Source organism: Rhincodon typus, chromosome 13 (assembly GCF_021869965.1).
Source record: "Rhincodon typus isolate 14 chromosome 13, sRhiTyp1.1, whole genome shotgun sequence".
In the NCBI taxonomy this organism is placed as follows: domain Eukaryota; kingdom Metazoa; phylum Chordata; class Chondrichthyes; order Orectolobiformes; family Rhincodontidae; genus Rhincodon; species Rhincodon typus.
In genome coordinates this window covers 42,560,662-42,588,556 of record NC_063344.1, presented here as the reverse complement: position 1 = coordinate 42,588,556, position 27,895 = coordinate 42,560,662, and the positions used below count along the sequence as shown (strand labels likewise).

General features: G+C 39.5%; 1 protein-coding gene across 2 annotated transcripts; it reads left to right on the top strand.

Annotated features, from left to right (window-relative positions):
* Nucleotides 1-33: 33 nt before the first annotated feature.
* On the top strand, nucleotides 34-23,768 carry serpini1 (serpin peptidase inhibitor, clade I (neuroserpin), member 1). Of its 2 annotated transcripts, none has more exons than XM_048604277.1 (7): nucleotides 34-185; nucleotides 725-769; nucleotides 10,677-10,949; nucleotides 11,474-11,704; nucleotides 16,406-16,600; nucleotides 17,650-17,854; nucleotides 23,663-23,768. In XM_048604277.1, exons 3-7 carry the CDS (start codon nucleotides 10,697-10,699, stop codon nucleotides 23,766-23,768), a joined length of 990 nt encoding a protein of 329 aa, XP_048460234.1. In that variant the 5' UTR covers nucleotides 34-185; nucleotides 725-769; nucleotides 10,677-10,696. The 2 variants fall into 2 exon arrangements, with proteins under 2 accessions (XP_048460234.1, XP_048460235.1); XM_048604278.1 differs by having other exon boundaries at nucleotides 34-364.
* The last annotated feature ends 4,127 nt before the right edge of the window (nucleotides 23,769-27,895 follow it).

Here is a 27,895-nt window from a genome sequence, read left to right as displayed (position 1 = left end):
GCGTGGGGCGGGGCCTTGCCGTGGAGGGGCGGGACTACCGTGTGAGGCTTCATGCAGTACCACTAGTGCGCAGAAATTCTGGCGTAATCTGCAGAGCTGTGAGGGTTGTGGGAATCTACATCCAGTGCTTTGTCTAATACAACTTGCTCAGTGCAGTTACCTATTTGGAAATCTCAAAAATAAAGGTCTGCATTGTCTTTTCGACCTACCTTTGCTGTGATAAGAGAAAATGCCACAAGCAAGTTCTTGACACTGTTTATTAAACGCAGAAAGCCATAGCGGCTGTTCTGTGTTTTGTCTGAGTTGCATACCGTCCGTGAAAATCTAATCCTAACCCAGGAGTGGAAGCTGAAGGAGGTGTTTCGTAAGTGCAGCTGGAGCTGTCTGACTTGGAAGCGTTAGTCTCACTATTGTAGGGTATTGATAAATCCTGGGTTTCGGCACCGCCCGTTTCAGTATTAGTCATTTCATCGCTTGTACTGTACCTGATTTGTGTACAACGCAAGCTACAGCTTGTCGACCTTTTGAATGTACATTGCTTAATCCGCTTGTATCATTTTTGATGAATGAATTCAAAAAAGATAGACTAAATAATTAAGTAATCGACCAACTGGCAAAAAAAAAGTTGCAGGATGAAATATCTGGCAGAAAAGCACAATGCATTGTTAGATGTGAATTCCAAGTGAAACGTTGCAGTATTTAATCGTTGAATTTTTATTTGCAGGAAAATTACCTACACACATTGACATAACTGCTGATGTACGTTAAGGTAATGAATGTTTTTGCTGGTAATATACTTAGGGGGCTTTTAAAATATTTTTTGCATCCCTTCAAAACGTTATTTTGTAATGTTTGACGAAGCTATTTTAAATATCTGGAATTACATGTTTTTTAGTCTAAATGATTCATGCTTTATGTTCAATGTATGGTTGAAATCATGATTTTTGTCTCTTAGTTATTGTCATACAATGCATTAATTCCTGATGTTTGTGCAGTTGTTTTGCATTTATTATTGGCATTGAGTGATTTGGCTTTGTTTGTTGCTGTCATTTTGCTGTTTAACTACCCAGTCTTGGATTGCTATCTGTCTTTTAATCCAGAAGGTTAAGAAGTTTTATCTGATATTCTGCAATATTGTATCACCCAGAAGGAAACAAATGCCTTATTTTCAAGAGTGCTCATCACACTGCAGAATTGCCATCATTCATACAGTCAGAAGTTACACAACAGCAGGTTTATCTGAAATCACAAACTTTTGGAGTGCAGCCCCTTCGTCAGGTGAAGTGTGAGAGAAGAACACACAGACACAGAATTTATAGGCAGAGAGAACTGGTGTTGTGTGACTTCTGACTTTATCCACTCCAGTCCAACACCAGCACCTCCACATCATCATTCATATAGCTTGATTAGTCATAAATATGGTACTGACCATTGTCCTTATGATCTGCTGTCAAGTATATCATTAACACAATGTACACTTCAGTTTTACCATTGAAACTGCACATTGTCAATATTTTCACTTAAAGTAATATAATTAATTTTATAAACAAATCCATAAATTAATCCATAAATTTTATTCAGGCAGTTGTTTGTAAAGAAAGGAAATAGTTGATTAGGGTCTTAGGTCACACTGTAGTCTGATGTTTTGATTGAGAGTGAGCAACAAATTATTTGAATGCATACACCGCATACTTATCCACTTTGGCTTTTATTATCTGCATGTATTTTTATAGAGATCTGTCGATTGTGTGTTTGCCTGTAACCGAAACTCTAGATAACAAAACTAATCAATGTTTATGACTCAAAGTGGAGAGACCAAACAAGCTGAAAAATAATTATCTGAAAGTTGTGCAATGGCCATTAAATGCAATTAACCGGATGTAAATGTCCAGTTTAGGTTTTGTTCTTGTTTTCAAGCCAAAAAATCAAAATATCATTTTCCATATTTTGTTTATTTTGAATAATTAAATTGTATAAGAATAACGTACTTGCTATTTTTATGCTATTAACATCAATCTTATTGAGTTGGTTGCACAATTGTTGTACAGTTTGTCTTTTATTCTGGCATTGTTTCCCAGGTAATAATCACAGAGGTGTTAAAACTATAATGAAGGATGGAAGATATGATAAATTAGAACATAATGTTTAAGCGGCCCTGTACTTGGATTGTAAAATTTATGTTTGAAGAATGAAATAAAAACTGAAAATGAAGTAGCTGCAGAATGTTGAAGTCCTAAGAAATATTAAGTTGGGGTTGTTCCATTTGTGTTATTTGTCCAAATCCAAAGTAAGAAGAGCTGCAGAATGAGGAATCTTGAGTTTGATGCAGGATAGCAGGAAAAGCATTTAAAGTGACACATTTTGTAAAAACAAGATTATTTATTAATTTTTGAGTTGAGTTGGAATGTGTATTGTAGCAATGAGAATGATATACTTGGTAATAAGAGGGTGGTAATTTTATTGAGTGCAACAATATGCATTTATATCATAGATGGTAGGAACTGCAGATGCTGGAGAATCTGACACAACAAGGTGTAGAGGCCTGCTGTGTTCATCCAGCTCTACGCCTTGTTGTCTCTGCATTTATATCATGTTTTTATTATGCTAAGAGGATATACAGTAGTAGGCAAGTAACTGGAATATTAATAGTAGCCATTATCAATCATGGGAACAGGAATGGGTCATTCTGCCTCTTGCACCTGTTCCACCATTCAATGCAATTACGGCTGATCTATGACCTTACTCCTTATGCCTGCCTTTGGCACACATTCCTTAAAACCTTTGCTACGGGCAGGTAATGGCCCAGTGATATTACCACTGGACTGTTAATCCAGAGACCCGGATAACATTCTGGGGACCTGGGTTCAAATCCTACCACAGCAGATGAATTCAATTAAAATATCTGGAATTAAGAATCTAATGATGACCATGAATCCATTGTCGATTGTCAGAAAAACCCACCTGGTTCTCTAATGTCATCTGCCAATCTTATCTGGTCTGGCCTACATGTGACTCCGGACCTACAGCAATGTGGTTGACTCTGACCTGTTAGACAATAAGTGCTGCCTAGCCAGCCAATGTCCTCATCCCATTATGAATAAAGGAAAAAAAAAGCAAAATATATCTGTCTCCAATTTAAAATTAACAACTGATCAGCATCCACTGCTATTTGTGGAAGAAAGTTACAAACCTCTATGAAACTTTGCCTTAGAAATGCTTCCTAACATCTCTCCTGAATTGTCTGACCCTAATTCTCAGACTATGTCCCCCTAGATCTAGAATCCCTGACTAGTGGAAAGAGTTTACCTACTCTGTCTTTTCTTGTTATTATCTTGAAGACTAGGAATTCTAGGAAAATAAACAGGCATAATTTGTATAATCTCTGCTCATGACTTAATTCTTGAAGTCCAGATGTCATTCTTGTAAGCCTATATTGTACTCCCTACAAAGTCAATATATGTTTCCTAAGGCGTCATGTCCAGATCTGCTTACAGTATTCCAAGTGGGGTCTAACCAGGGTTTTGTATACCTACAGAGTAACGTCCATGTTCTTATACTCCAGTCCTCTTAGCTGTAAAGGCCTGCATTCCCATTAACTTTCTTGATTATTTTCTGCACTTGTTTGTGGCATTTTAACGATCTTTGCATCTGAAACTCCCAAGTCTCCTTGGACATCCGCTGTGTTTAACAACATACCATCAAAAAAAAAACCCTTATTTTACCTTTTTCGGTCTAACTTACAGCATGTAGTGTGAAGGAGCCAAGCTTTGTTTTCCTGTAACAACAGTTGTGAACTTGTTGAACTGGCCTGTCTTTCTCAATAAGACTGCAGTTGATTTTGAAATGAACAGAACCAAGCCCATTTACCAGGCCTGGTATGAGATTGATAAATTTATGAAAGTTATCACAAAAACATAACATACTTCTCTGCAGTGGATTTGCTTAGGTGTGAAAGTGGCATTGCATATTTGAAGACCATTAGAAACACTTTAGACAGGATTTGAATCATCATAAAAGCCGTACTTACCTTGAAATCCCAGGAGGCAAAATCACTATAACAATGGCACTGGCAGTACACAGAGTACAGGATTTGGGGATTGGTTGATAGTGGTTCTTCCAAGAAGCAGGTCAGTTTCAAATTGGCTGTGCAAACTGCAGGGCTGTAAAGACATCTTCATGGGCTAGTTCAAACACAACGAACAAGCACATGTAAATGTAAAAATATGAGTCATAGCCTAAGCCAGAACAGGGAAGAAAACAAAAGCAGCTGCATTATAGAATTTCTCAATGAAGAAACAAGGCTAAAAATCCCATATACTGTAGGGTTCTGGTTTGTGAATGAGTAATTTTCTGATTTTTACCTGGTTCAAATTGCCCCGAGATCCCTGGTTCTGACACTGGACTTATTTAGCAATGTGAAATGAAGAAGGAAGTAGACAGGTGTTTCAGGGCAAAACAACCTGTGTTTATTAAATACAAAAAAGTAAGTATAGTACATGAAATAAGGGCAAATATAATAAACTGTGGAATTGACACTATCAGTTACACAGAGGACAGTAATTAATACAAATTAAACACTATTAGAACCTAAAACAACAGTTTTAATCACAGAATCTTTAATCAGGCTTCCTACCCTTGGACCCCCATGCTTTGTCACTAACTGTCTTCCCCTCCCTGCTATCTAGGTCAGAACTATGCGATCTCGGGAGTTTCAGCTCACCACTGATGAAAACGCAGTTTGAAAGTGTGTCCAGTTGCTGAGGTTCTTGTTGGTTCTTTTGGTCCAGAATAGGCCTGTGTCTGGAAGCTCTTGTTTGGATAGCGCTTGGTTGGCCTCCCCCGTCTCGGATGCCCTTTGTTGCGATGATGCCTTTGGTTTGGCTTCCTGATTCAGCTTCGCTGTTCAGCCTCTGTGGTTCTTGGTTCTGAAGCTGTTTGTTGGGGCTGGAAGCCTGTGGGGAAGCTGTTCTCTGTAGAAGCTTGTTGTTGAAAAAGGCTCTCTCCCTGGTAACCTCTCACTGCAACTGACGAAGGGGCCGTGCTCCAAAATCTTGTGATTCCAAATAAACGTGTTGGACTATAACCTGGTGTCGTGTGACTTCTGACTTTGTCCGCCCCAGTCCAACACTGGCACCTCCACATCCCAGTATGATCAGGGCTAGCAATTGTACAGACTGTGTACTCCATTATCTTCTATCAAATCTGTGTTGTCATTGTATTTCTGGTGTTCCCTTTGAGGTTGGTCGGCCTCCTGATAGTTAAGAGTGTGTGTGAATGTATTTTGATTGAAGTTGAACGTCCAGTACTGTATCTCTGAGGCTGCATAATAATTTGAGTTGGCTAGCTCGAGGTGTAAAAATTAGTTTTGTCCAGAGTGTAAGGTTTGATTGATTGTTCTCTGAGAGTGGAGGTGTAAATTCAAATTCCAGGTTGAACAGTAGTCCCAGGTAAAAATCATTCTGGCTCTGTGTGTATTTGTTGCAGCCCGAGCTCAGGATTTTGTCCAGTATTTTAGATATTAGAAAAGTCCAGGGTCTTGCCCAGTATGTTAGATGATCGAGATTTTTGCACAATTCTGTAGTACATTGACAGCATTTGTAAAAGCCAGGGAAGTCAGAAATTTGACCACCAAATTCCCTGGCATGAATTGGAAGACCTCGTGTCCCATCTGAATTTAGGCTTTATTAAAACAGGATAGAGCTATGGTTTTTAGATTTACTCATTGCAGAACTGGATAAGTAACAATGAAAATAAAGATAGATGTTTGAAATGAGGGCTTGCACAGAATCAAGACTGGGCCTGTTTCAGGATGATCAGAAAGACCCTGGTAACTCTAGAACATGCTAAGGATCACTTCTCAAATCCTTCTTCCCAACTCCATTGAGAAAATGTGCTTAAAACATACAAAGGGTAATTTCTCATGTGGTCTTCAACTGCCAGTAGAATCCAAATGAGGTGACTTGATTAGTCGAAGTTTAGAAAACTGTCTTTGATAGGGTCTGCTGTCCATGTGATTAGTGTTAATGATCAGTTACCTTAATTGCCTTGTGAGTAGGGCAGGAGATGTTGGGCCCTTCACATTCTCCAGGGATCATATCTTTGGTTGATTTTTGCAGACCTAGTATCCATTGCTTTGTGAAATGCATAGTAGTGCAATTTTGGGTGGGTATCTTTGGCTATGCTCTCAAATTGCCTTTAGTCTGCATTTTTACAGATCTTTCTTTAAAATTTCAATTCCCGTTTCCAGCAAGTCATTTAAAAATCATTATTTGACATATCCTTAAAGCACAGAATGCATTGTTGGCATGATGGTGAGTTAACGGGAAGTAGTAATGAGGCAGTTGGATGGAGATAGTGCATACAACACTGGGCTACTATATGCAAACTTCTGGACATTAGAACAAATCTCAAAACCAAAAAACATAATGTTAACTTTTAGGGATGAACTTGATATTTACTTGGATAATTTAATTACATTTGAGCTGAATCAGAAAAATGATATGATGACCTTCTTGGTTCCAACTATTTGCTGGCAAAAGCCTAAGTGGGGAACAGAAGGGAAAAGAGAAATGTTCTGGCAGCACTTTGTTTCCTGTATGTTTGTTTCTTATGCTAAGAGTATTGATCTTACATCTCACTCAGAATTAATTAACCTCCCCAATCTCTCAATGCTATTTCCTCAAATTACTAGTTATCTTTTAAAAAATGAGTTGCTTCACAAAGACAATGTAAGTAAAATTGAGCTTTTCAAAGAACAGCATGACTTAAAATACCAACAAACATGCCAAGTTAGCAGAAGGGGTGCCCATAATTCTGGTTAGAGCTGATTTAGTTGTGTGTTCCATAGGCTGCTGTGTCGTTAACTTAATTAGACTGATAGATGCCAAATCTCTAATGATTACATGGTGATAAAGCTATAATAGTTATTTTTCTGAGAAACACATCTTGATTGACCATTGCAGATTTCCACAGCATCTGATCTTCTGCACAGTTAACTTAAGACACTGCTTCAAAGTGCTTTATGAAATGTAGTTATATAGTTGCTGTGCAGACATATTTTAAGTATCTGGAATCATAGCATTATCATGCAGTTTGTTTTTAACCATTACAAATTGTCATCACTGCAGTCTCGTAAAGTTGAGAAGTTTGCTGAAGCTTCTGTGTATTCAGGTGAATTAAAAAATAACAAATTTGCTACAAGTATTTTCAGTTGAGAGGGTGATGGAGGTAGGAGCTAAAACAAATAATTGGCTAAATTATTATTCAAGGATCATGGTGCAGTTTTCATTATGATGGATACCAGATCTGACAAGGATGTAAAAGATATAAGGGAGGTTAATATTCTCGATAGGTTTTAAAGATGAGCTTTAGTTTGTTATCATGGAGCTATCTTGATAGTTAATGCTTTTTTAGGAAGCTGTACTTCCCTGCTTTCAAGTGGTACCATTTTACCACAGATCTTTGGACACAATTTCTGACATTTAGAAGTGATGTAAATAAACAATACTGCTTCACTACATTGCAGGTATCTGTGAATACTGACAATGCCAGCAGTTTCTGGGTTGAGAATGGGTTCCAATCCTGACTCCTTTTGCAACTCTTTTTGCACGCAAGTTGGAACACAATGCAGTAAAATATAAAACAGCCGTTCATAAATACGGGATATGTTTGTATGTTGTATTTATAAAATTACACCCTGGTATGGGATCGCGTTCATAAGTTGGATGTTCATAAATCAGGGACTCTGTATAAGTTTAATTCTAAATTAATGCAGTGAAACTGGGGATGCCTTGGATAAATGACTCCTTTGATAAATTGTTTCTGTCTCTGTTCAATAAGTGACAAGTTACATTGATGTGAACAACACTAATGTCTTTGTTAAATTGTTTCCTTTCATGCCTCATTTGTGGCTTCAGCTTCGTGGATGCAAAGTAGAAGCCTGTATATTTTGATTCATGGTTCCATTGGTGGATGTGCAGTATAACTTGGAACGTAATGTGTATATACCAAAAGGAGTGGAGACAGTCAGGACTACAGATGCTGGAAGCCAGAGTCAATAGATGTGAAGCAGGAAAAACACAGGTCAGACAGCATCCGAGGAGCAGGAATGTCAACATTTTGGCCCAAAACATTGAGCAGGAATGTCAATGTTTTGGGCCGAAATGTTGACATTCCTGCTCCTCGGATGCTGTCAGACCTGCTGTGTTTTTCCTGCTTCACATCTATTGACTATACTATATGGAGCTTTGGTTTCCTCTGAATTTTACTGTGTCAGCATGGCTAGTATAAATGATGGAAAAAATTCAGACTTAAATGTGTGATTGGACACTCTATTCAAACTCAGGACTTGTATTAATGTAACCTTTTTACTCTATATCAAAAATAATCTTTTTGTATTTATTTTTGTGCTATTTGAATGTGAAAGCAATAGTGTGCAATTTTTTTAATGAAGTAAGTCTTGTATACCACTGTAATTGTGGAAAGCAATCAGCATGAGCCAATATGACAGAAGGATTTAGGCTATCAGAAACCATTGTTTAATGGTTGACATTATTGACAAGAAGCTAAAATATTATCGGCTTTATTTGAGCGTGAAATTAAATTACCCTATTTTCTGAAGTCTAGAAGTGTTACTGCCCAATGTAATTTTCAGTTAGCTTGTAAAATGAGTTCCAATGATGTCTTGCATAGAAACACAAGAAATGGATAGCATTAAACGTAATGTGGCTTGAACAGGTGATGACTTAGATTTGTCCATTCAACTGATTGGAGGATTAATGGAAGCAATGGGTATGAGAAACTTATTTCTGTCAATCAAGTGTACTTTTTGATGTGCAGTCATCATTGTAGTGTTAAATCATCATTATACTGTTAAAACATTGAAGTGTGATAGCCAATTTTTATGCTAGAAGATTCCACAATATGCAATGAGATAATTAACCAAGTAACCTGTTTTCAATTTGATGGTTGAGTGATAAATAGTACAAGAAAAAAATGCATCTGTACAACATGAATTTCAGTTTTTTTATTATCTTCATATATTAATGAAAACTGAAACAACTAGCATTTATAGAGCACCCTACTGGAGGGAAGAGGATTGGCTGGCAGGTAGTAAAAATCATGCAAGATGGCCCAACTGTGATCTTACAGAGGCTTTTAAAGAAGTAGCAACGTTTTGGGGAAAACTTCTAGGAAATAGGGATATGACTGAAAGCTCTGTTCCGACCATGGGATCAGATCCACATAAGTTCTGAATCAGAAGATCAAAGAACAGAGTAGAATTAGAATATCCTTCAGAATATCCTTTATCATCATGTTTACTCAAGTATGGAAGTACAGGAATACAGTGAAAATTTTACAATGTCACCCCATAAGTTGCCATCATAGGTACAAATACCTAGGTACAGATCTTAGATATAAAAGACAGAAATCAAGGGAAAAAGAAAGAGGAAAAAAGTTACATTTACTTACCGTTGTTCATAGTATAATTTAGAAAAATGAGATTAAAGTTAAAAAGATAAGCATTACAACCTTTCTATAAAGGGTCTGCAGTAGATCAGTGCAGGGGCCTTCTATACGTGGTCTGCCTGGGCTCGCAAACTACTGACCGCCCGCACCGGTCCCCAGTCTAACAATCATCTCCGTCCCCGCTGTCCTGTCCTGTCTCTGCTTGGGTCTCCAGCCTGCTTTACCTCAGGAGATAACACCAAGAGGGGAGGAAGGGGGGAAACAAAGAAGAAAATGAGAAATAAACATAAGGAGTAGAGGGGCTCTTGTTAGAGTGTCCTACTCTGCCATCATCTTGACCACAAGCATGTTGACACTGGGGGAGGTTACAAAAGTAAATTACCTTGAAAATGGAGAGGGAGTTTGCAAACAAGGGCAAGGGATGATTCATGTTGCAAAGTTGCATACTGATGCCATGAAGGTGCAGAAGGCAGCTGAAATGAATCATTGTTTGATACAGAGTACTATGTTATTGATATATGCAATGATTGACTAAAGACTTTAGCATTGGTGGGAAGTGGATAGTGGGTGAGGGCGAGTTGGAAAAGGAAAGAAAAGTTGACTGAGTTTAGGGCCAGAATCAAGATGATGAGCAGTGGTGAAAATTAAACACAGCCTGTCCTTTGGATTGTATTAATCCAAACTGCAGAGATTTTCAAATGGTAACTAGGTAAAGCTTTAAGTTAGACCAACAGTTTCCAACAGAATGACAGGAGATGGAAGGCCTGCTAATGTCCAGTCAAACTGACGAATACCTGCTGCAAAATTACTTTTTGTAATCTCACTTTTGTATGTCCAAAACCACACTTCAAATTAATTTGTCGCACTTTGGGATACTTCTGAGGTATAAGACAATGCAACAATTTATCTTCTCTGCCATTGCCTAGCATAACTCCTTTCACATTGCCATAACTGAAAAATATCGGAGCTGCCTCGGTTCCTTTAACTCTGCTTTGGACCTATGCCCAATGCTGGTATCCCTCTGCTTCTCGGTTGCATAGAATACAATATTCCAATATTTTCTTTCTTGTAAAGGTGATTACATTGAAATGCTATTCATTATACTCAACGTTTCAGATATATAGGCAATATTACATTTTTAAATTTTTTGTAGTATGAGGTTTTCATAAGTATTTTTCAATTCTAATTTGCAATTCCTCTTCCCATAGATTTGTAAATTAATTCAAAAATGACATCTTTTCTGGGATTTCTGACCCTGTTGATTGTGAAATATGTTGCGGCTGATGCAGGCATTCGGGATGGTATCACTGCTGACTTTTCTGTGAAAGTTTACCATCACTTGCGGTCACTGGAGAAAGATGGCAACATTTTTTACTCCCCATTTAGTATTGCTAATGCCTTAGGAATGGTTGAGCTTGGTGCTGGGAGTACAACTCTTGAGCAAATTCAACGCGCCATGGGCTACAACTACTTGCAAAAAGGTATATGTTGTGTTTATTAAGGTGAATTGATTTTGGTTAGTAAGTCTGTGGTATATTCGTAAGACCCTTAAATGTGAATATATAAGCATGGTTCTGGCTGGTTAAGTTCACAGCTTAAAAAGATCCTGCAATCAGTATTAGTTCACCTTGATTTCATAGTCTTGAAGCATTGCCCATTGCCCATTGTCTGCTCTTTAGAAAGGGTATAACACATGAATCTTGATCCTCCATTTGAATGTATATTTTTGGATAAAGTTTCCATCAGCCAATTAGTAGATCTTAAACATTCCAGAAAAGCCATAACATCATAAATTTAACTTCGTTATCACTGGCATAATTATTGCACATTGCTGTTTCAAGCATTGTTTGGGTAAATGTATTTTGTTGCATGGACAATATCTAAAGTATTCTGATATATTGCCCTTGAATATTTAATTTTCATTATTCTTACAATGAAGGCAACATTGCACAGCATTTTTAAGGGATATATATTTTGTAAAGTTGTTGATTTCTGTTTTAATCAGGTGAGGAATTTGACTTGTTGCGGGACCTGTCTCAATCCATGAAAGCAGACAGCCAGCAGTATGTAGTGAAGCTTGTCAACTCGTTGTTTGTGGAGAAAGGATTTCAACTGAGTGATAAGTTCCTTCAAATGCTTAAAGAATATTTCAGTGCCAGTGTTGAAAGTATCGACTTCAGCCAGCCTTCTTCTGTGGCTGATCATATCAATGAGTGGGTGCAGAATCAAACCAATAGTAAGTATTGTCAATTTGTACAATTATATTAATGCAGATGCCTGTGTTTTTATTAACTGTACCATTGCACAGAATCCGAGTTGTGCCGTAAAGAGGAAACCTATTCAGCCTGTTGTGCTTGCATTGGTTCTGTTGAAGAATTATCCACTTAGTCCCATTCTGTTGTTGTCCCAGGCTTGCGTTTGTTTTAGAGATAACAAGGTGTAGAGCTGGATGAACACAGCAGGCCAAGCAGCATCAGAGGAGCAGGAAGGCTGACGTTTCGGGCCCTAGACCCTTCTTCAGAACCTTTCTGCTTGGCCTGCTGCGTTCATCCAACTCTACACCTTGTTATCTCAGATTCTTCAGCATCTGCAGTTCCTACTATCTCTTGCATTTGTTTTAGATACTCTTACAACGTTCGTTTCATCTTTCTGTTGATGTTCTTTAAAAAGTTCACTGAGGCATTCAGCGCAGCTTTGCTACTTACAACAACTGCAATTGTCCCATCCCTGCTGTCATTGAAATTCATATCTAGCATCCCCGGGCACAAATTTTGACTATCTTTTCTGTCCGCCCTCCCCTTCCTAGTGCTGCCCCTCGTCCATGTGGGTTTTCCCCTCTGGGAGTGAATCACCTTTTACCACTAGGTCAAAATTCCAGAACTCCCTAATGGCATTGTAGCTGTCCTTGCACCCAAAGTACTGCAGTGTTTCATGAAGGCAGCTCACCACCATTTTCTCCAGAGCAGTTAGGAATTGGCAGTAATGTTTGCTAAGATAACATTGTCCACATCCCATGAATTAATTAAAAAAAACTCTCCTCACCTTGATTCTTTTGTGAACGATGCCGTTGCCAACCGCTGTGGTGTTTACATCAGCATCATGGCTTTGATGGAAACCTGTGAGAGGGGTGATGACACTTGCCCCTAATTTGTAGCCTGTCCATCCATCAACGCCTTTAATCAACTTATTTATTTTTCCAGGGTCGTCATGATGGTGGAGTGGCTTTTGTGACTAAATCACATCTTGGTTTGCCCTCTTACTTCTATAGCACCTTCTCACCTTGCCCTACCCCTCTTAATTCTCATTTAAAATGCTCATTTTCTATCACACCACCAAGTTTTTCAAGTTTTTTTTTCATCGAGATACCCTGACTGCTTTTTTCAATCAGACTGTGCACCAAACAACTTCTCCTACTTCACAATTCCACCTTCCATCTCAACTCATCATTTTCTCTTCTTGATGCTTACTTCCCTCTTATTCTTTCCTTGACCTGTTTTTTCTCTGTAAACGCCCCACCCTATATTCAATCACTCCTCTTGACCTTGCCATCTTATATGGTTTTACTTGAATACTGGACTGTGAAGAAGGTTATCTAAAAGTACAGTGAGATCTTGATTAGATGAAATGCGCCAAGAAGTGGCGGATGGAGTTTTAAGTTAGATAAACTTTGGTAAGGCAAACAAGGACAGGACTTACAAAGTTAATGGTAGGGCCTAAGGAAGGTTGTTGAACAGAAGAACCTAGGGGTGCAGGTTCATAGTTCCTTGAAAGTGGAGTTGTACATAGAATATGATGAAGATGATTTTGGTGTGCTTGCTTTCATTGGTCAGAGGTTTGAGTGTAGGAGTTGGAACGCAGTGTTGTGGCTTTACAAGATATTGGTGAGGCCACTTTTAGAATACTACATACAATTCTGGCTGCCCTGCACAAGAAAGAGATGTTTTTAAACTGGAAAGGACACAGCAAAATTTACAAGGTTATTGCCAGAACTGAATGCTTTGAGTTCTGAGGAGAGGCTGGACCGTTCTTTTCCCTGGAGTGTTAGACGCTGAAAGGTTGACGTTAAAGAGGTTTGTAAAATCATGAGGCATAGATGAGGTGAATAACCAATGTCTTTTTCCAAGGATAGGGGAGTCCAAAACTGGAGAGTGTAGGTTTTAGATGAGAGGGAAAAGATTTCAAGGCGAACTGAGGGGCAACATTTTTACACAGAGGTGGTGCATTTATGGAATGGGCTGCCAGAGGAAGTGGTAGAGGCGGGTGACAATTACAACATTTAAAAAGACATTTGGACAGGTACATGAATAGGAAAGGTTTAGAGGAAAATGGGCCAAATACAGGCAAATGGACCTAGTTCAGTTTAGGATACCAGGTTGGCATTGACAAGCTGGACCAAAGGGTCTGTTTCTGTGCTGCATGACTCTATATCTGTATGACTCTAATACCATAATATAAATTGCTATATAGTCTGAAGAAGAGCGAAATTGAACTCAAAAAGTTGACTTGTTTCTGTCTCTTCACAGATGCTGCCAGACCTGCTGAGTTTCTCCAATATTTTTCCTGATTTTATTCCAACTTCATCTATGTCCATGTGCCCTAGCTGTGAATTTGCATCTTTCTCTAGTTTTCCCTCTTACCTTCCCAACTTGTCTGTGAGACACACCCATCCGCAGCCAACTGCTGACCACCAGACTTCCCTTCCTAGTCCCCTAAATGCCTCTCCTCCATCAACCATCTGGATGAGACAGCATTCCCCTGCTCCCATTTTTATTTATCAAATTGTAGCTGGAGTATTACTTTCAATGGCTTCTCATCCTCTTACACAGTTACCTCTCGTGTTCCCCAACAATCTATCCTTGGCCCCCTCCTGTTTCAGCATTAATTTCTGCATGTACATGATGACACCTAGCTCTACCTCTCTACTACTCCTTGACTGTTCTGCTGTCAATAAAATATCAGCAACATCCAGTATTGAATGAACAGAATTTTTCTTGCACCTTAGGAAGTGCATTGTCTTTGTTCCCTGCTACTGTTTCTGTTTGGTCACTGTTACAAACTCCATTCGCTGCCTACTGGCTCTATTCCACTCTCCACTCTCTGGCAACTGTGTGAGGCCAAACAAGTTTGTTCACAAATTCAGTGTCATGTCTGACCCCATTTAATCAGCTTCTGAATCTATGACCATGCCATCGCTAAGATTGTAAGACTATTTCCATCACCGTACAATCAATCAGTTACAACCCTGCCTCAGCCTAGTACTGAAATTGTTACCTTGGGCTTAGAATCCTGCAGTCAGTAACTCGCCACTTGATTCCCCAAGCCTGTCTACCATCTCTAAGGTACAACTCAGGCGTTCAGAATACTCCCTACTTGCTTAGATATGCAATTCCGATAATACTCATGAAGCTTGACGCCATCTGGGACAAAGCTGGCTTTATTGGCATCACATCCACACGCATTCACTCCCTCCACCAACACTCGGTAACAGCAGTGTGTATCAACTACAACATACACTACCGAAATTCACAAAGGCTCCAAATGTGCAAACACGCTATCTAGAACACTCCTGCCTACAAGTTTCCCTCCAAGACACTTGCCATCCAGGCTTGAAACTATATCGCCTGTTCTTCATTGTCACTGGGTGAAAATTCTGGAACTTCCTCGCTAACAGCACTGTGGACATACCCACGCCAAATGGTTCAAGAAGGCAGTTCACCACCACCATTTTCTCAAGTGTATTTAAGCATTAAGCATGCCAGGCCAGCAAAACCTGCATCATATGAATGAATTTTTTAAAAAAATTAGTTTGACCAAGCTGTTCATCATCTCCCTAGAATATCTTTTCTTGGCTAACTGTCACATATTACTTCTCAAAAGCCCTATTAAACTCTTTGGGACGTAATATGTGCACACAAATATAATTATAAGCCTCCACCTGACAAAGGAGCAGCGCTATGAAAGCTTGTGATTTTGCATAAACCTGTTGGACTCTAACCTGGTGTCGTGTGACTTCTGACAGATATAATTAGCTTTCCTGTCTCTTCAATTTTTTTCCTTTGAAATATTCATTTTTATATTTGCTTTTGTTTTGTTTTGAATGTTCATCTTTCCTTATGAAAGATTTTCAGATGCTGCAAGTACTACTGTTCCGAGGAAAGCATTTTATATCCTAGGATCTCTCTGCCTGTTAAAGATCTGCCAACATCTTTCTTGTTTGTTTTGTGTTGCTTATGAAGATATGCTCTCTGCTGCATTGACCAGTGAAAATTGTTCCTTCCTTTTTAGCTCCTAAAAGTACCACATAATTTTGATCTATTCTATTAGATTGCTCCTCAAACATTGTTCCTTCTGATGAAAAAAAGGCCAGTTTCTTTAGTCAGTGTTAAATAAAATTCCATAACCTGGTAAAATCTCTTCTGCACCCTTACCTGATGTAGAGTTCCCAATCTGGTACGACAGTCCAACCATCTTGATATTGCTTCTGGACATGGACATGGACATGGACATTTCTGTTATAAAAGACGGGCACTCCTTTTTGTTGCAGTTTACCTTCTCCCAATCATTTCAAGAACTGTGTACTTGACTTAAAAGACACTCTCTCTTGTTTTAATTATTTACTATTCAGTGTATTATTCCTCTCCTCCTTCTCACAGTTCAACTGACATGAGTTTGCTCAATTCAGTAATCTGTATGCTCCAAACTGTAAGCAATTTCCTCGTTGTTTCCCCTTATTATCAATCTCTATAAATTATAATCACCACACATGAAAGAGAGGTGTGTGTGTTTGCTATTGAGTGCTAACAATAGCTACATTCACAAACTACTCATGAATAATTTTGCTTAGTGTGCAGTGAGTTTTGCTGCCAATATAAATCCCCGTGTTATTTGTATCTCTGTGGGATGATGTACTTGCATATTTTCTTTCCTCTCTGCTCAGATAAGATACCGAATCTCCTATCACCAAAGGACTTCGATGCTTTAACTCGGCTAGTCCTTGTTAATGCAATTTACTTCAAAGGAAACTGGAAGTCTGAATTTAGAGGGGAGAATACCCGCACATTTCAGTTTACCAAAGATGACGAAAGCGAAATCCAGATACCCATGATGTACCAACAAGGAGATTTCAATTACGGTTTGCAAATATTTTGCTTATTTACACAGTTAATTAAAATTGACCTTTCCATTCATTTGACCTGGCTTTGGAATGAAGGTTTAAATTTGTTAGAGAACAGTAGTCCTTTTGTTTCCTTAGCCTTTTTAAACGTAACGAGTTGAGGTTCTCTGTTATAACTACACAGTAGCAGGGATATTTGAATCATAGCACTCAGCAATAGACAGTGACACACTGAAGATGCTGAAAATCAATATACTCACTTAATATATCATCATTTATAATTTTGTTGTGATGCATGGTGTCAGCTGGGGCAGAAGCTAATAAGTTCAGTGCTTACACCAAAGATTTGATCATGAAATCTAGACTTGCACTGTAAAGCTTTTTTTTCCCTTTATTTATTCATGGGATGAGGGGTGTCGCTGGCTAGGCAGTATTTATTACCCATCCCTAATTGCCCAGAGGGCAGTTAAGAGTCAACCACATTGCTGTAGGTCTAGGGGCACATGTAGGCCAGACCAGGTAAGGATGGTAGTTTCCTTTTCTAAAGGACATTAGTGAACCAGATGGGTTTTTACGACAATCGACAATGGATTCATGGTAATCGTCAGATTCTTAATTCCAGATATTTATTGAATTCAGTATTCCACCACCTGCCGTGGCGGGATTCGAACCTGGGTCCGCAGAATGTTATCTGGGTCTCTGGATTAACAGTCCAGTTGCCTCCCCTTAGGGAATACTGATTTGTCAAAGAAAAATCATTCAAATAGCTGCTATTTTTAAAAAAAAGGCTTCATCTGCGGCCTTATTTGAATGCAAGTTCCCATTGCATTATTTCCATAAAGAATTGGGGGTGTCCCTCGTAATTGTATTCAACCAACACCATTAAAGCCATTAAGCTAGTAATTATCTCAGTGTGGTTTGTGGGAGCTTACTGTGTCCATGTTGGCTGCTGTGTATCCAATGTTGCAACGGAGGCTACACATCAAAAATACCTTTTTGGCTGTAAAGCATTTTGTGACATCCCAAGTTTGTAAGATCTTTATAAATGTAACCTTATTTTCTTTCAGGTGAATTCAGTGATGGCTCAAATGAGGCAGGAGGAGTGTACCAAGTTTTAGAAATGCCTTACGTTGGCGATGAGATGAGTATGATGATAGTTCTTCCAAGACAAGAAGTACAACTGGCTACCTTAGAACCACTTATCAAAACTCAACTAATTAATGAATGGGCAAACTCCGTAAAGAAGCAGAAGGTTGAAGTATATCTGCCAAGGTTGGAGGAATTTTCTTGTTTGGGGAATAATGCCTATTAGAATCTATTTGCATTTCTATAATATGATCAGTAATTTTGAGTTGGAAAGTAACATATGCAGTTGGGGGAAATTCGGTGATTGTAGATAACAGTATTTCTTTTGAAATGTCCATTTGGGTTATGTTGCAGCATGTAAATAACATTGTACTCTTCACTTTGAGAATCACACGGTTTATAATGAGTACTTATTAATTCAACAGGAAGGTTTTCTTTTCAGACGTGAGAGAGATTAACGACGAACCTTGTTCTTAGCGAGCGTTCCTCCAAGCCAGCTGGTTTTTAGTAGGCTTTCCTCCGACTGAGCCAGATAAAACAAGGACCTCTCCAGGATAATCACTGTTCAAATCAGCCTAGGCAGGGGTCTACAGCAAAGCAAGCTGTCCTTGCCAGTCATGTGAATTCTCAGAAGACTTGTTTAGAAAAAATTGCAATGTGAACCTTCACTGACTTCTTTTCAAGAGATAACTGAGAAATAAGAAAGGAATGATCATTTTATTGGAATTGTACTATAGAACACTCTCCCCAATAGTCAGTAGGAAATTGAGAAACAAATTTGTAAGGAGATCTCTGTTATCTGTAAGAATAATAGCGTGGTTATGGTAGGGGATTTTAACTTTCCAAACATAGACTGGGCCTGCCGTAGTGTTAAGGGCTTGGATGGAGAGGGACTTTTTAAGTGTGTACAAGAAAATTTTCTGGTTCAGTATATGGATGTACCCACTAGAGAAGGTGCAAAACTTGACCTACGCTTGGGAAATGCGGTGGGGCAGGTGACTGAGGTGTCATGGGGGAGCACTTTGGGGCCAGTGACCATAATTCTATTAGTTTTAGAACAGTTATGGAAAAGGATAGACCAGCTCTAAAAGTTAAAGTTCTAAATTGGAGGAAGGCCAATTTTGATAGTATTAGGCAAGAACGTTCAAAAGTTGATTGGGGACGGATGTTTGCATGTAAAGGTTTGGCTGGAAAATGGGCAGCCTTCAGAAATGAGATAACGACAGTCTAGAGACAGTATGTTACTGTTAGGGTGAAGGGCAAGACTGGTAATTGTAGGGAATGATGGATGACTAGAGAAATTAAGGTTTTGGCCAAGACTAAGAAGGAAGCATATGTCAGGTAGAGACAGCAGGAATCGAATGATTCCCTAGAAGTATATAAAAGCAGCAGGAGTATACTTAAGAGAGAAATCAGGAGGGCAAAATAGGGACATAGCTTTGGCAAATAGGCTTAAGGGAAATCCAAAGGGATTCTACAAATACATTAGGTGCAAAAAGGTAACTAGGGAGAGAAGAGGGCCCCTTAAAGATCAGCAAGGCCACTTATGTGTGGAACCACAGGAGATGGGCGAGATACTAAACAGATATTTTACTTCACTGTTTACTATGGAGAATGATATGGAAGATAGAGAATATAGGGAAATATGTCCATATTACAGAGGAAGTGGTGCTGGACGTCTGAAAACACATAATGGCGGATAAATTCCTGGGACCTGATCAGGTGTACCCTAGAGGTCTGTGGGAAGCCAGGGAAGAGATTCTTGGGCCCCTTGCTGTGATATTTGTATCATCGATAGGCAAAGTGCTGGAAGACTGGAAGTTGGCTAACGTGGTGCCACTATTTGAGAAAGGTGGTAAGGAAAAGCCAGGGTACTATAGACCGGTGAGTGTGACATCATTGTTGGGCAAGTTGTTGGGGGATCCTGAGAGACAGGATTTACATGTACTTGAAAAGGCAAGAACTTTGTTCATGTCTTTGTGCATGGAAAATTGTGTCGAATGAACTTGATTTCATTATGTCTTCAAAAATCGCAGAGAACTAATGAAGGCAGAGTGGTGGACATGATCTATGTGGACGTCAGTAAGGCGTTCGACAGTGTTCCTCATGGTAGACTGGTTAGCAAGGCTCTTGCGAAGATTTGTAGCTCAGGTTGTCGGTGAGGTTATTGACTTGCTCGCTGAGCTGGCTGGTTGTAGAAGACTGAGGGTGGTGGTGAAGGGTTGCTTTTCAGACTGGAAGCCTCTGACCAGCCGTATGCCATAAAGATTGGTGCTGGGTCCACTTCTTTCATCATTTATATCAATGATTTAGATGTGAACATAGGAGGTATGGTTAGTAAATGTGCAGATGGCACCAAAACAGGAGGTATAGTGGACAGTGAAGAAGGTTACCTCCGAGTACAATGGGACCTTGATCAGATGGGCCAATGGGCCGATGAATGGCAGATGGAGTTTAATTTAGATAAATATGAGGTGCTGCATTTTGGAAAGGCAAATCAGGGCAGTACTTACACACTTAATGGTAAGATCCTGGGGAGGATTGCTGAACAAAGACCTTGGAGTACAGGTTCATTGTTCCTTGAAAGTGGAGTGGCAGGTCGATAGGGTAGTGGAGAAGGCATTTGGTACACTTGCCTTTATTGGTAAGTGCATTGAGTATAGGAGCTGGGAGCTCATGGTGTGGCTGAACATGACATTTGTTAGGCCACTTTTGAAATACTGCCTGCAGTTCTAATCTCCCTACTATAGGAAGGATGTTGTGAAACTTGAAAAGGTTCAGAAAAGATTTATAAGGATGTTGCCAGGGTTGGAGGGTTTGAGCTTTAGGAAGAGGCTGAACAGACTGGGACTATTTTTCCTATAACGTCAGAGGCTGAGGGGTGACCTTAGAGGTTTATAAAATCATGAGGGGCATGGATAGGGTGAATAGCCAAGGTGTTTTCCCCCAAGTGGAGGAGACCAAAACTATGCGGCATTGGTCTAAGGTGAGAGGGGAAAGATTTAAAAGGGACTTAGGGGGCAACTTTTCCACGTAGAGGGTGGTGCGTGTATGGAATGAGTTGCCAGAGGAGGTGGTGGAGGCTGGTACAATTACAACATTTGAAAGGCATCTGGATTGGGTATATGAATAGGAAGGGTTTAGAGGGATATGGGCCAAATGCTGGCAAATGGGATTATATTTATCCAGGATATCTGGTCAGCATGGACGAATTGGACTAAAAGGGTCTGTTTCCGTTCTGTACATCTCTATGACTCTATGATTTTGTTATTCTGCTTGAGAACCTTCATAGATGTGTGCAAGGTTCACACTGATCGGAGTTACAAAGATGCTTTATTTTTAATATCGTTTTGAGGTTAAGTTTTGAAGATTGTGAAGAATACATTTATTTCAAGTTTTGTGGAAATATCTGGAGTTACAGATTTATAGAGTCATAGAGATATACACCATGGAAACGGTCCCTTTAGTCCAACTCGACCAGATATCCTGAATAAATCCAATCCCATTTGCCAGCATTTGGCCAATATCCCTCTAAACCCTTCCTATTCGTATACCCAATCCAGATGCCATTTAAAAGTTGTAATTGTACCAGCCTCCATCACTGCCTCTGGTATACATGCATCACCCTCTGTGTGGAAAAAATTACCCCTTGTGTCCCTTTTAAATCTTTCCCCTTTCACCCTAAACCTAGTTCCTCCAGTTTTGAACCCCCCTACCCTGGGAAGAAGACCTTAACTATTCACCCTATCATGTCCCACATGATTTTATAAAACTCTACAAGGTCACCCCTTAGCCTCCGATGGTCCAGGGAAAATAACCCCAGCCCATTCAGCTGCTCCCTATAGCTCAAAATCTCCAACTCCGGCAACATCTTTGTAAATCTTTTCTGAACTCATTCACATTTCACAACATCTTTCCTACAACAGGGAGACCAGAATTAAATGCAGTATTCCAAAAGTGGCCTAATCAATGTATGACATGACCTCCCAACTCCTATACTCAATGCACTTACCAATAGAACAAGCATACCAAATGCCCCCTTCACTACCCTGTCTACCTGCGACTCCACCTTCAAGGAACTATGAACCTGCACCCAAAGGTCTCTTTGTTCAGCAACTGTCTGCAGGACCTGACCATTAAGCGTATAAGTCCAGTCTTGCCTTTCCAAAATGCAGCACTTCACATTTATCTAAATTGAACTCCATTTGCCACTCCTTTGGCCCATTGGCCCATCTGATCAAGGTCCTGTTGTAGCCTGAGATAATGTTATTCACTGTCCATTATACCACCAATTTTGGTGTCATCTGCAAACTTACTAACATTCCTTCTGTATTCGCATCCAAATCATTACATAAATGAGAAAAAGTAGTGGACCCAGCACCGATCCTTGCAGTACATCACTGGTTACAGGCCTTCAGTCCGAAAGAAGACAATCCTCCACTACCACCCTCTCTCTCCTACCTTCAAGCCAATTTTGTATCCAGATGACTAGTTGTCCCTGGATTCCATGTGATCTAACCTCGCTAACCAGTCTACCATGCGGAACCTTGTCAAGCACCTTGCTGAAGTCCATATGGACAATATCCACTGTTCTGCCTTCATCCATCTTCTTCGTCACTTCAAAAAAACTCAATCAAATTAGTGAGACACAATTTCCCATGCACAAAACCATATTGACTATCAGTCCTTGCCTTTCCAAATACCTGTAAATCCGGTACCTCAGGATTCCCTTCCAACAACTTATCCACCACTGATGTCAGGCTCACTGGTCTATAGTTCCCTGGCTTTTCCTTACCACTTTTCTTAAATAGTGGCACCACATTCGCCACCCTGCAGTATTCTGACACCTTACCTGTGGCTATCGATGATACAAATATCTCAGCAAAGGGCCCAGCAATCCCTTCCCTAGCTTCCCATAAAGTTCTGGGATATACCTGATCAGGTCCCAGGGATATATCCACCTTTATGCGTTTTAAGAAGTCCAGCACCACCACCCATGTAATATAGACATTTTTCAAGATACCACTATTTATTCCTCATGTTCTCTAGATTCCATATCCTTCTCCACTGTAAATATTGCTGTGAAATACTTCAGTCTCACTCGTGCGTGTCCACACATAGACAGTCTTGTTGATCTTTAAGGAGCTCTATTCTCTCCCTATTTATTCTTTTTTTTTTGTCCCCAATGTATTTACAGAATTTCTTTGGATTCTCCTTAACTCTATTTGCCAAAGGTATCTCATGTCCCCTTTTTGCCCTCCTGATTTCCCTTTTATTCGATCCCAGCTGTATATGCTTGTCATATGTCTCCTTTTCTTGGCCAGAGCCTCAATTTCTCTAGTCACCTCCCCTTGCCCTTCAGCCCAAGAGGAACATATTGCCTCTGGACTCTCGTTATCTCATTTTTTGAAGGTTTTCCATTTCCCAACCGTCCCTTTACCTGCGAACAGTCTCTCCCAATCAACTCTTGAAAGTTCTTGCCTAATACTGTCAAGATCAGCCTTATTCCAATTTAGAACTTTAACTTTTAGATCAGGTCTATCCTTTTCCATAGGTATTTCAAAGCTAACAGAATTATGATTACTGGCCCCAAAGTGCTCCCCCACTGACACCTCAGCCACTTGCCATGCCTTGTGTATCAAGAGAACGTCAAGGTTTGCTCCTTCCCCAATAAGTATTTTCACATACTGAACAAAAAAAAATTATTTTACAGTTGAGATTGCCACTTGTGCTAACTCTGTGTGTGAACAAGTTTTTTTTATTGTTGTTTTGGAATTGCAGTTCAAGGGGAATATATTGAGCACTATAGCAGCAACAATTGATTTTGCTTTACAGAAGTGATATCATTAACCCTTTTCAGCTCTGCAGAAGAAACCTTTGTCCTTTATAAACGTTGATCTATCATTTAAAATTAAAGCAAAAGAAATGCTTACAATGAATTCCAACTTGCTTGTTTTCATTCTTGTTTAAATGCATATAAAATTATGTTGCTAGATTCAAAATGACACAGAATATTGATTTGAAGGAAGTTCTCGCTGGCCTAGGAATCTCTGAAATGTTTGGTGCTGAGGCTGACCTTTCAGTAATGACTGGTAAGTAAAGTTCTTCTCATTTAAATAAAAACCAAAAGAACTGCGGATGCTGTAAATCAGGAACAGAAATTGCCGGAATAGCTCAGCAGGTCTGGCAGCATCTGTAAAGAAAAACTCAGAGTTAACATTTTGGGTCCAGTGACCTGAAACATTAGCTCTGATGATTTTTTCTTCACAGATGCTGCCAGACCTGCTGAGCTTTTCCACAAACTTCTGTTTTTGTTTTTCTTCTCATTTAAAATTTGTCTTATTCGCTTGTTTCAATGCATGTAAAATTCTGTTTAAAACTAACTGCAGTAACAAATCTTTGAAACTTTCTTCTAATGCTGTAGACAGGCAGCCCTTCCCTTCAGCACTGGTTGTTAGGATGAATTAATAGCTGATGATATTGGAGGAATGAGAATTGTTTTTTAGAAACACGATCAGAAATTGCTGGAGAATCTCAGCAGGTCGGTCAGCATCTGCGGAGGGAAGGCAGAGTTAATGTTTCAGGTCCAGTGACCCTCCTTCTGAATGTAAATAGTGCAATGGTAACAAGTCTGAAAGGGTTGTGGCACTTTGGAAATAAAGACTGGTGTCTCTGAGAAGCTTTTTTTTTATAACTTGCCTGTTTACAAAGATGAATTTTAACATTATTACGGTGACTTTCAAATACCCTTGTAAAATGTATACCCCCTAATTGCTGGAATGTTTTTTTTGCTGTTTATAGTCAGCAAGAGCAACTCTCATTTTCAACTCTGGTTGTCTCGTCTAGTCGTTTACCTCCACTTTAAGTTTATCCCAATGTGCAGGATTTATATTTCAGGTGCTGTCAGGGTACGCTGATGATATTGAAGTGAAGGATGAACATGGCGCAGATACACAGGGGCGGTTGACCTAAGCAAGCAGCACAGTTACAACTTGGTCAAAAGGAGGCTGTAGAGAGAGAGAGAGACATGACCACAGTTGTTCAAAACCTACTTTTAAAATTGTCTATTTGTGAATTTTGGGTTAGAAAAAAATCACAAAGTGCTGTTAATTCGAAGTCTAGCACTCGAGCACAAAATTACAAGTTACAGATCATCGCAGCTAAATTTTAATGACAACTACTATGCATATTATTCTGTGTGAGTGATGTTATTAAACTATGCTGTCTATTCAGTCAGTTGAACTCTGACTGCTGCCCTACAGCAAATATGCACAGTCACACTTCTCTCATTCAAACACAGAAGGCACTTGCCACATTTCAGAAGAAATTGGAGTACCAAGTGATCAAGACCTATTTCACCTCCAGTGCACACATGGAATTTATTTATTCAATGTCTATTAACCTGAAAAGGGAGAGGCCCACTCTTTCTCTTAGTAATTGGGCTTCGGTATTGTAATAGCGTAGGCATGGTAATACACTGGTCTTAGGCCTTCTATTTGAATAAACCTCTGCAAGTAAATTGCCCAAATTGGTGTATGGCATTTTTGTAACATCAATGATATTGATATGAACACAAAACGCTGAATTTGACCAGAAATAAGTGGTGTCCATTTCAGTGAGTTTCATGAAAGGTTTTGCTTTGTGAACGCGAGCAGGTTTTCTCATGCTGTTCTCCACAGCTCACCTCATTAGCTATACACCATGACTCTGTGGCACCCTGCTTATGTTATCTTCCATTTAGTATTGATGGTAATTACTTACCGCAGGTGGGATATCCTAGGACCATCTGTGCTGGCACCATTTTTAAAGTCAGGCCATGCACCAAGTCGAGCATTGTGAGCCAAGAGCTGTGTATGGTGGGAGAGGAATGGTTAAGGAACCCTTCCAATGCACATGCATTTCAAATACAAGTGCACATCTGTAAATATAAACCTATTTTTCATCTATCTGATCAATAGTCATTGTGAATGCAACTATAAGAACCAGGCTACATAGGTTACCTGTCCTTGAGAGTTATCCCATCTTAAAGCCTGTCTGAAGGAGGGCTACTCTTCCAGTGTCATCCAGTGAAGCATAATGTCACCTCGTTGTTTGATGTGGGAGTGTCCACACAGGGAAGCACTCATACAGTTCAGAATATTCACTTTCATTCACTAATGGCAAACAAAAGTGGCTAAAGGTAAGCTGTGTTTGCTTCTAGGAACAGATTGCTTCTGCTTGCCTTTTACAATAGCAAGTTAACAGTTACTACATTTATCAGAACCAAGTCAGTTACCTCTTGCCTGGCCTGTACCTCACCCTAGGCGCTCTGTCATTTCAGAAGTCGATTGACCTCATTGTGCTCCTCAGAAAACTGCTGTCACTCTCCCAGGTCTTCACCATCCATCACGTCCCCTCATTATCTGCTCCAGTTTGGTAGAGCACAGCATGCTAGGATCATGTGGCACACTCTTTCTGGACTTTACTACAAGGCCCACCCCCAGACCTATCTGAGCATTAGAACATCCTCTTCAGGTGGCCTATTGTCTGCTCCATCATAGCCCTTGTGGAAGAATTGATTACATTGTATCTGTGTTCAGCCTCCATTATGGGGTTGTGTAACACTTGCCAGCCACAGTTGCAAAAGGTAGTCCTTATCTCCCAGTAAACATCCTTGTAAGACATTCAGCCGTGCTTCAAAGCACGAACATGGAAATTCTCAAGAATGTAGGCACCATATATATAGTGATTTCAATGCAACGTGTACAATCTATAGCTGGCTTTCCCCAGGAACAGGGCACTGTGCTGGCAAAGCCTACTCCCTGGGCTGCAGCACTGACCTCGTCACAGGTTGAAGGATGTGACCTGACACAGATTGCATTGTAACTGCCTTGATATGTTTGTTGGTCAAAGGTTGGGAGGTTGCACACAGGTGCTTAACGGAAGCAGCCAGTTGCATAAAAGACTATATTATCCCAACTAACCTGCCACTGCCCACGTGGTATTAGGCTTTGAACATTCCACCCCATAAGTTAGGCAGCTGTACTCCCTGGTTCTCCAGCAGTAAATCTTTACCACAATATGCTGGAGAACTGATCAGAATACACTGCAACAAGATTAGTGGTGTTTCAATGGTGGCAAAGACAACATCCTGTATAGATCCAAGGTGCCAGATCCAGAAACAAAATGCAAAGAGAAATTATTTAATATTTTCTTCAAATTTATTATTAGTTGTATTTCATCATCTGTAACTCCCAGATATTTACTTAAATTTTTTAAAAGATTATTTAGTAAAATAAACATTTTGACAGCAAAGCATTCACAACTGCTAATGTCATCTTCATGGTATCAGCCTGGAATTTGTAGTCAATAAGGAAGTAAGTGACTCTTTGCTGTTGACTTCAAAGGAAGCTGCCCACAAAAACAAAGCAATTTCTGAAGTATGGGTTTCACTTTTTTTTTAAACTGTTACTTCCATTTCAGCCTTAACATAGGGGGATGTCTGGTGTGCAGCAGTGGTGATATCATCAAGAAAACAAAGCAGCCAAGCAACATGAAGAATTCCCACATAGCTTATGAAGAAAAGTCATACTGGACTTGAACTATTAACTGTGTTTCTGTCTCCGCTGATGTTGCCAGACCTATTGAGTTTCTCCAGCATTTTCTGTTTTTATTTCAGATTTCTAGCATCCACCATAACATGCTTTTATATTAATTTATATATTAATTAATTTTATAAAAAGCACTGATTGCCCTTTACTTTTTAATTATGTTACAGTTAAATAAACATTAGTATTATCACCATGTAATCTAGTATCATTCAGTAATGGTTTAAGTGGTAACAATAATTACAATAATGTTAATTCACCAAATTTGCCATCAGGATACATTTTGATCGAGGATAGACCAATTGGAATTGTTCAGAAGATGTCTCTGTAGAGAGGAATCAAGGATAGCAAATAAGATGTGTGATCTGTATGCATTTGTCGACTGGCTCAAAATTTATTACATTTTCATCTTACTTCAATTATGATAAAAGGGCATTTTGATCAGAAATGTTAACTTTCCTTTTCTCCACTGATGCTACCTGACCTAAGCATTTGCAGTAGTTTTTGTTTTTATTTCAGTCACCCAGCATCTGCAGTATTTTACTTTAGTGTTGTAATTCAGTTTGACAGTTGTACTTCAAAGCTTACGGTTTCCTTGGCTTGTGAAATGTGTCATTTTCTCTCCCTTATTTACAGAAAA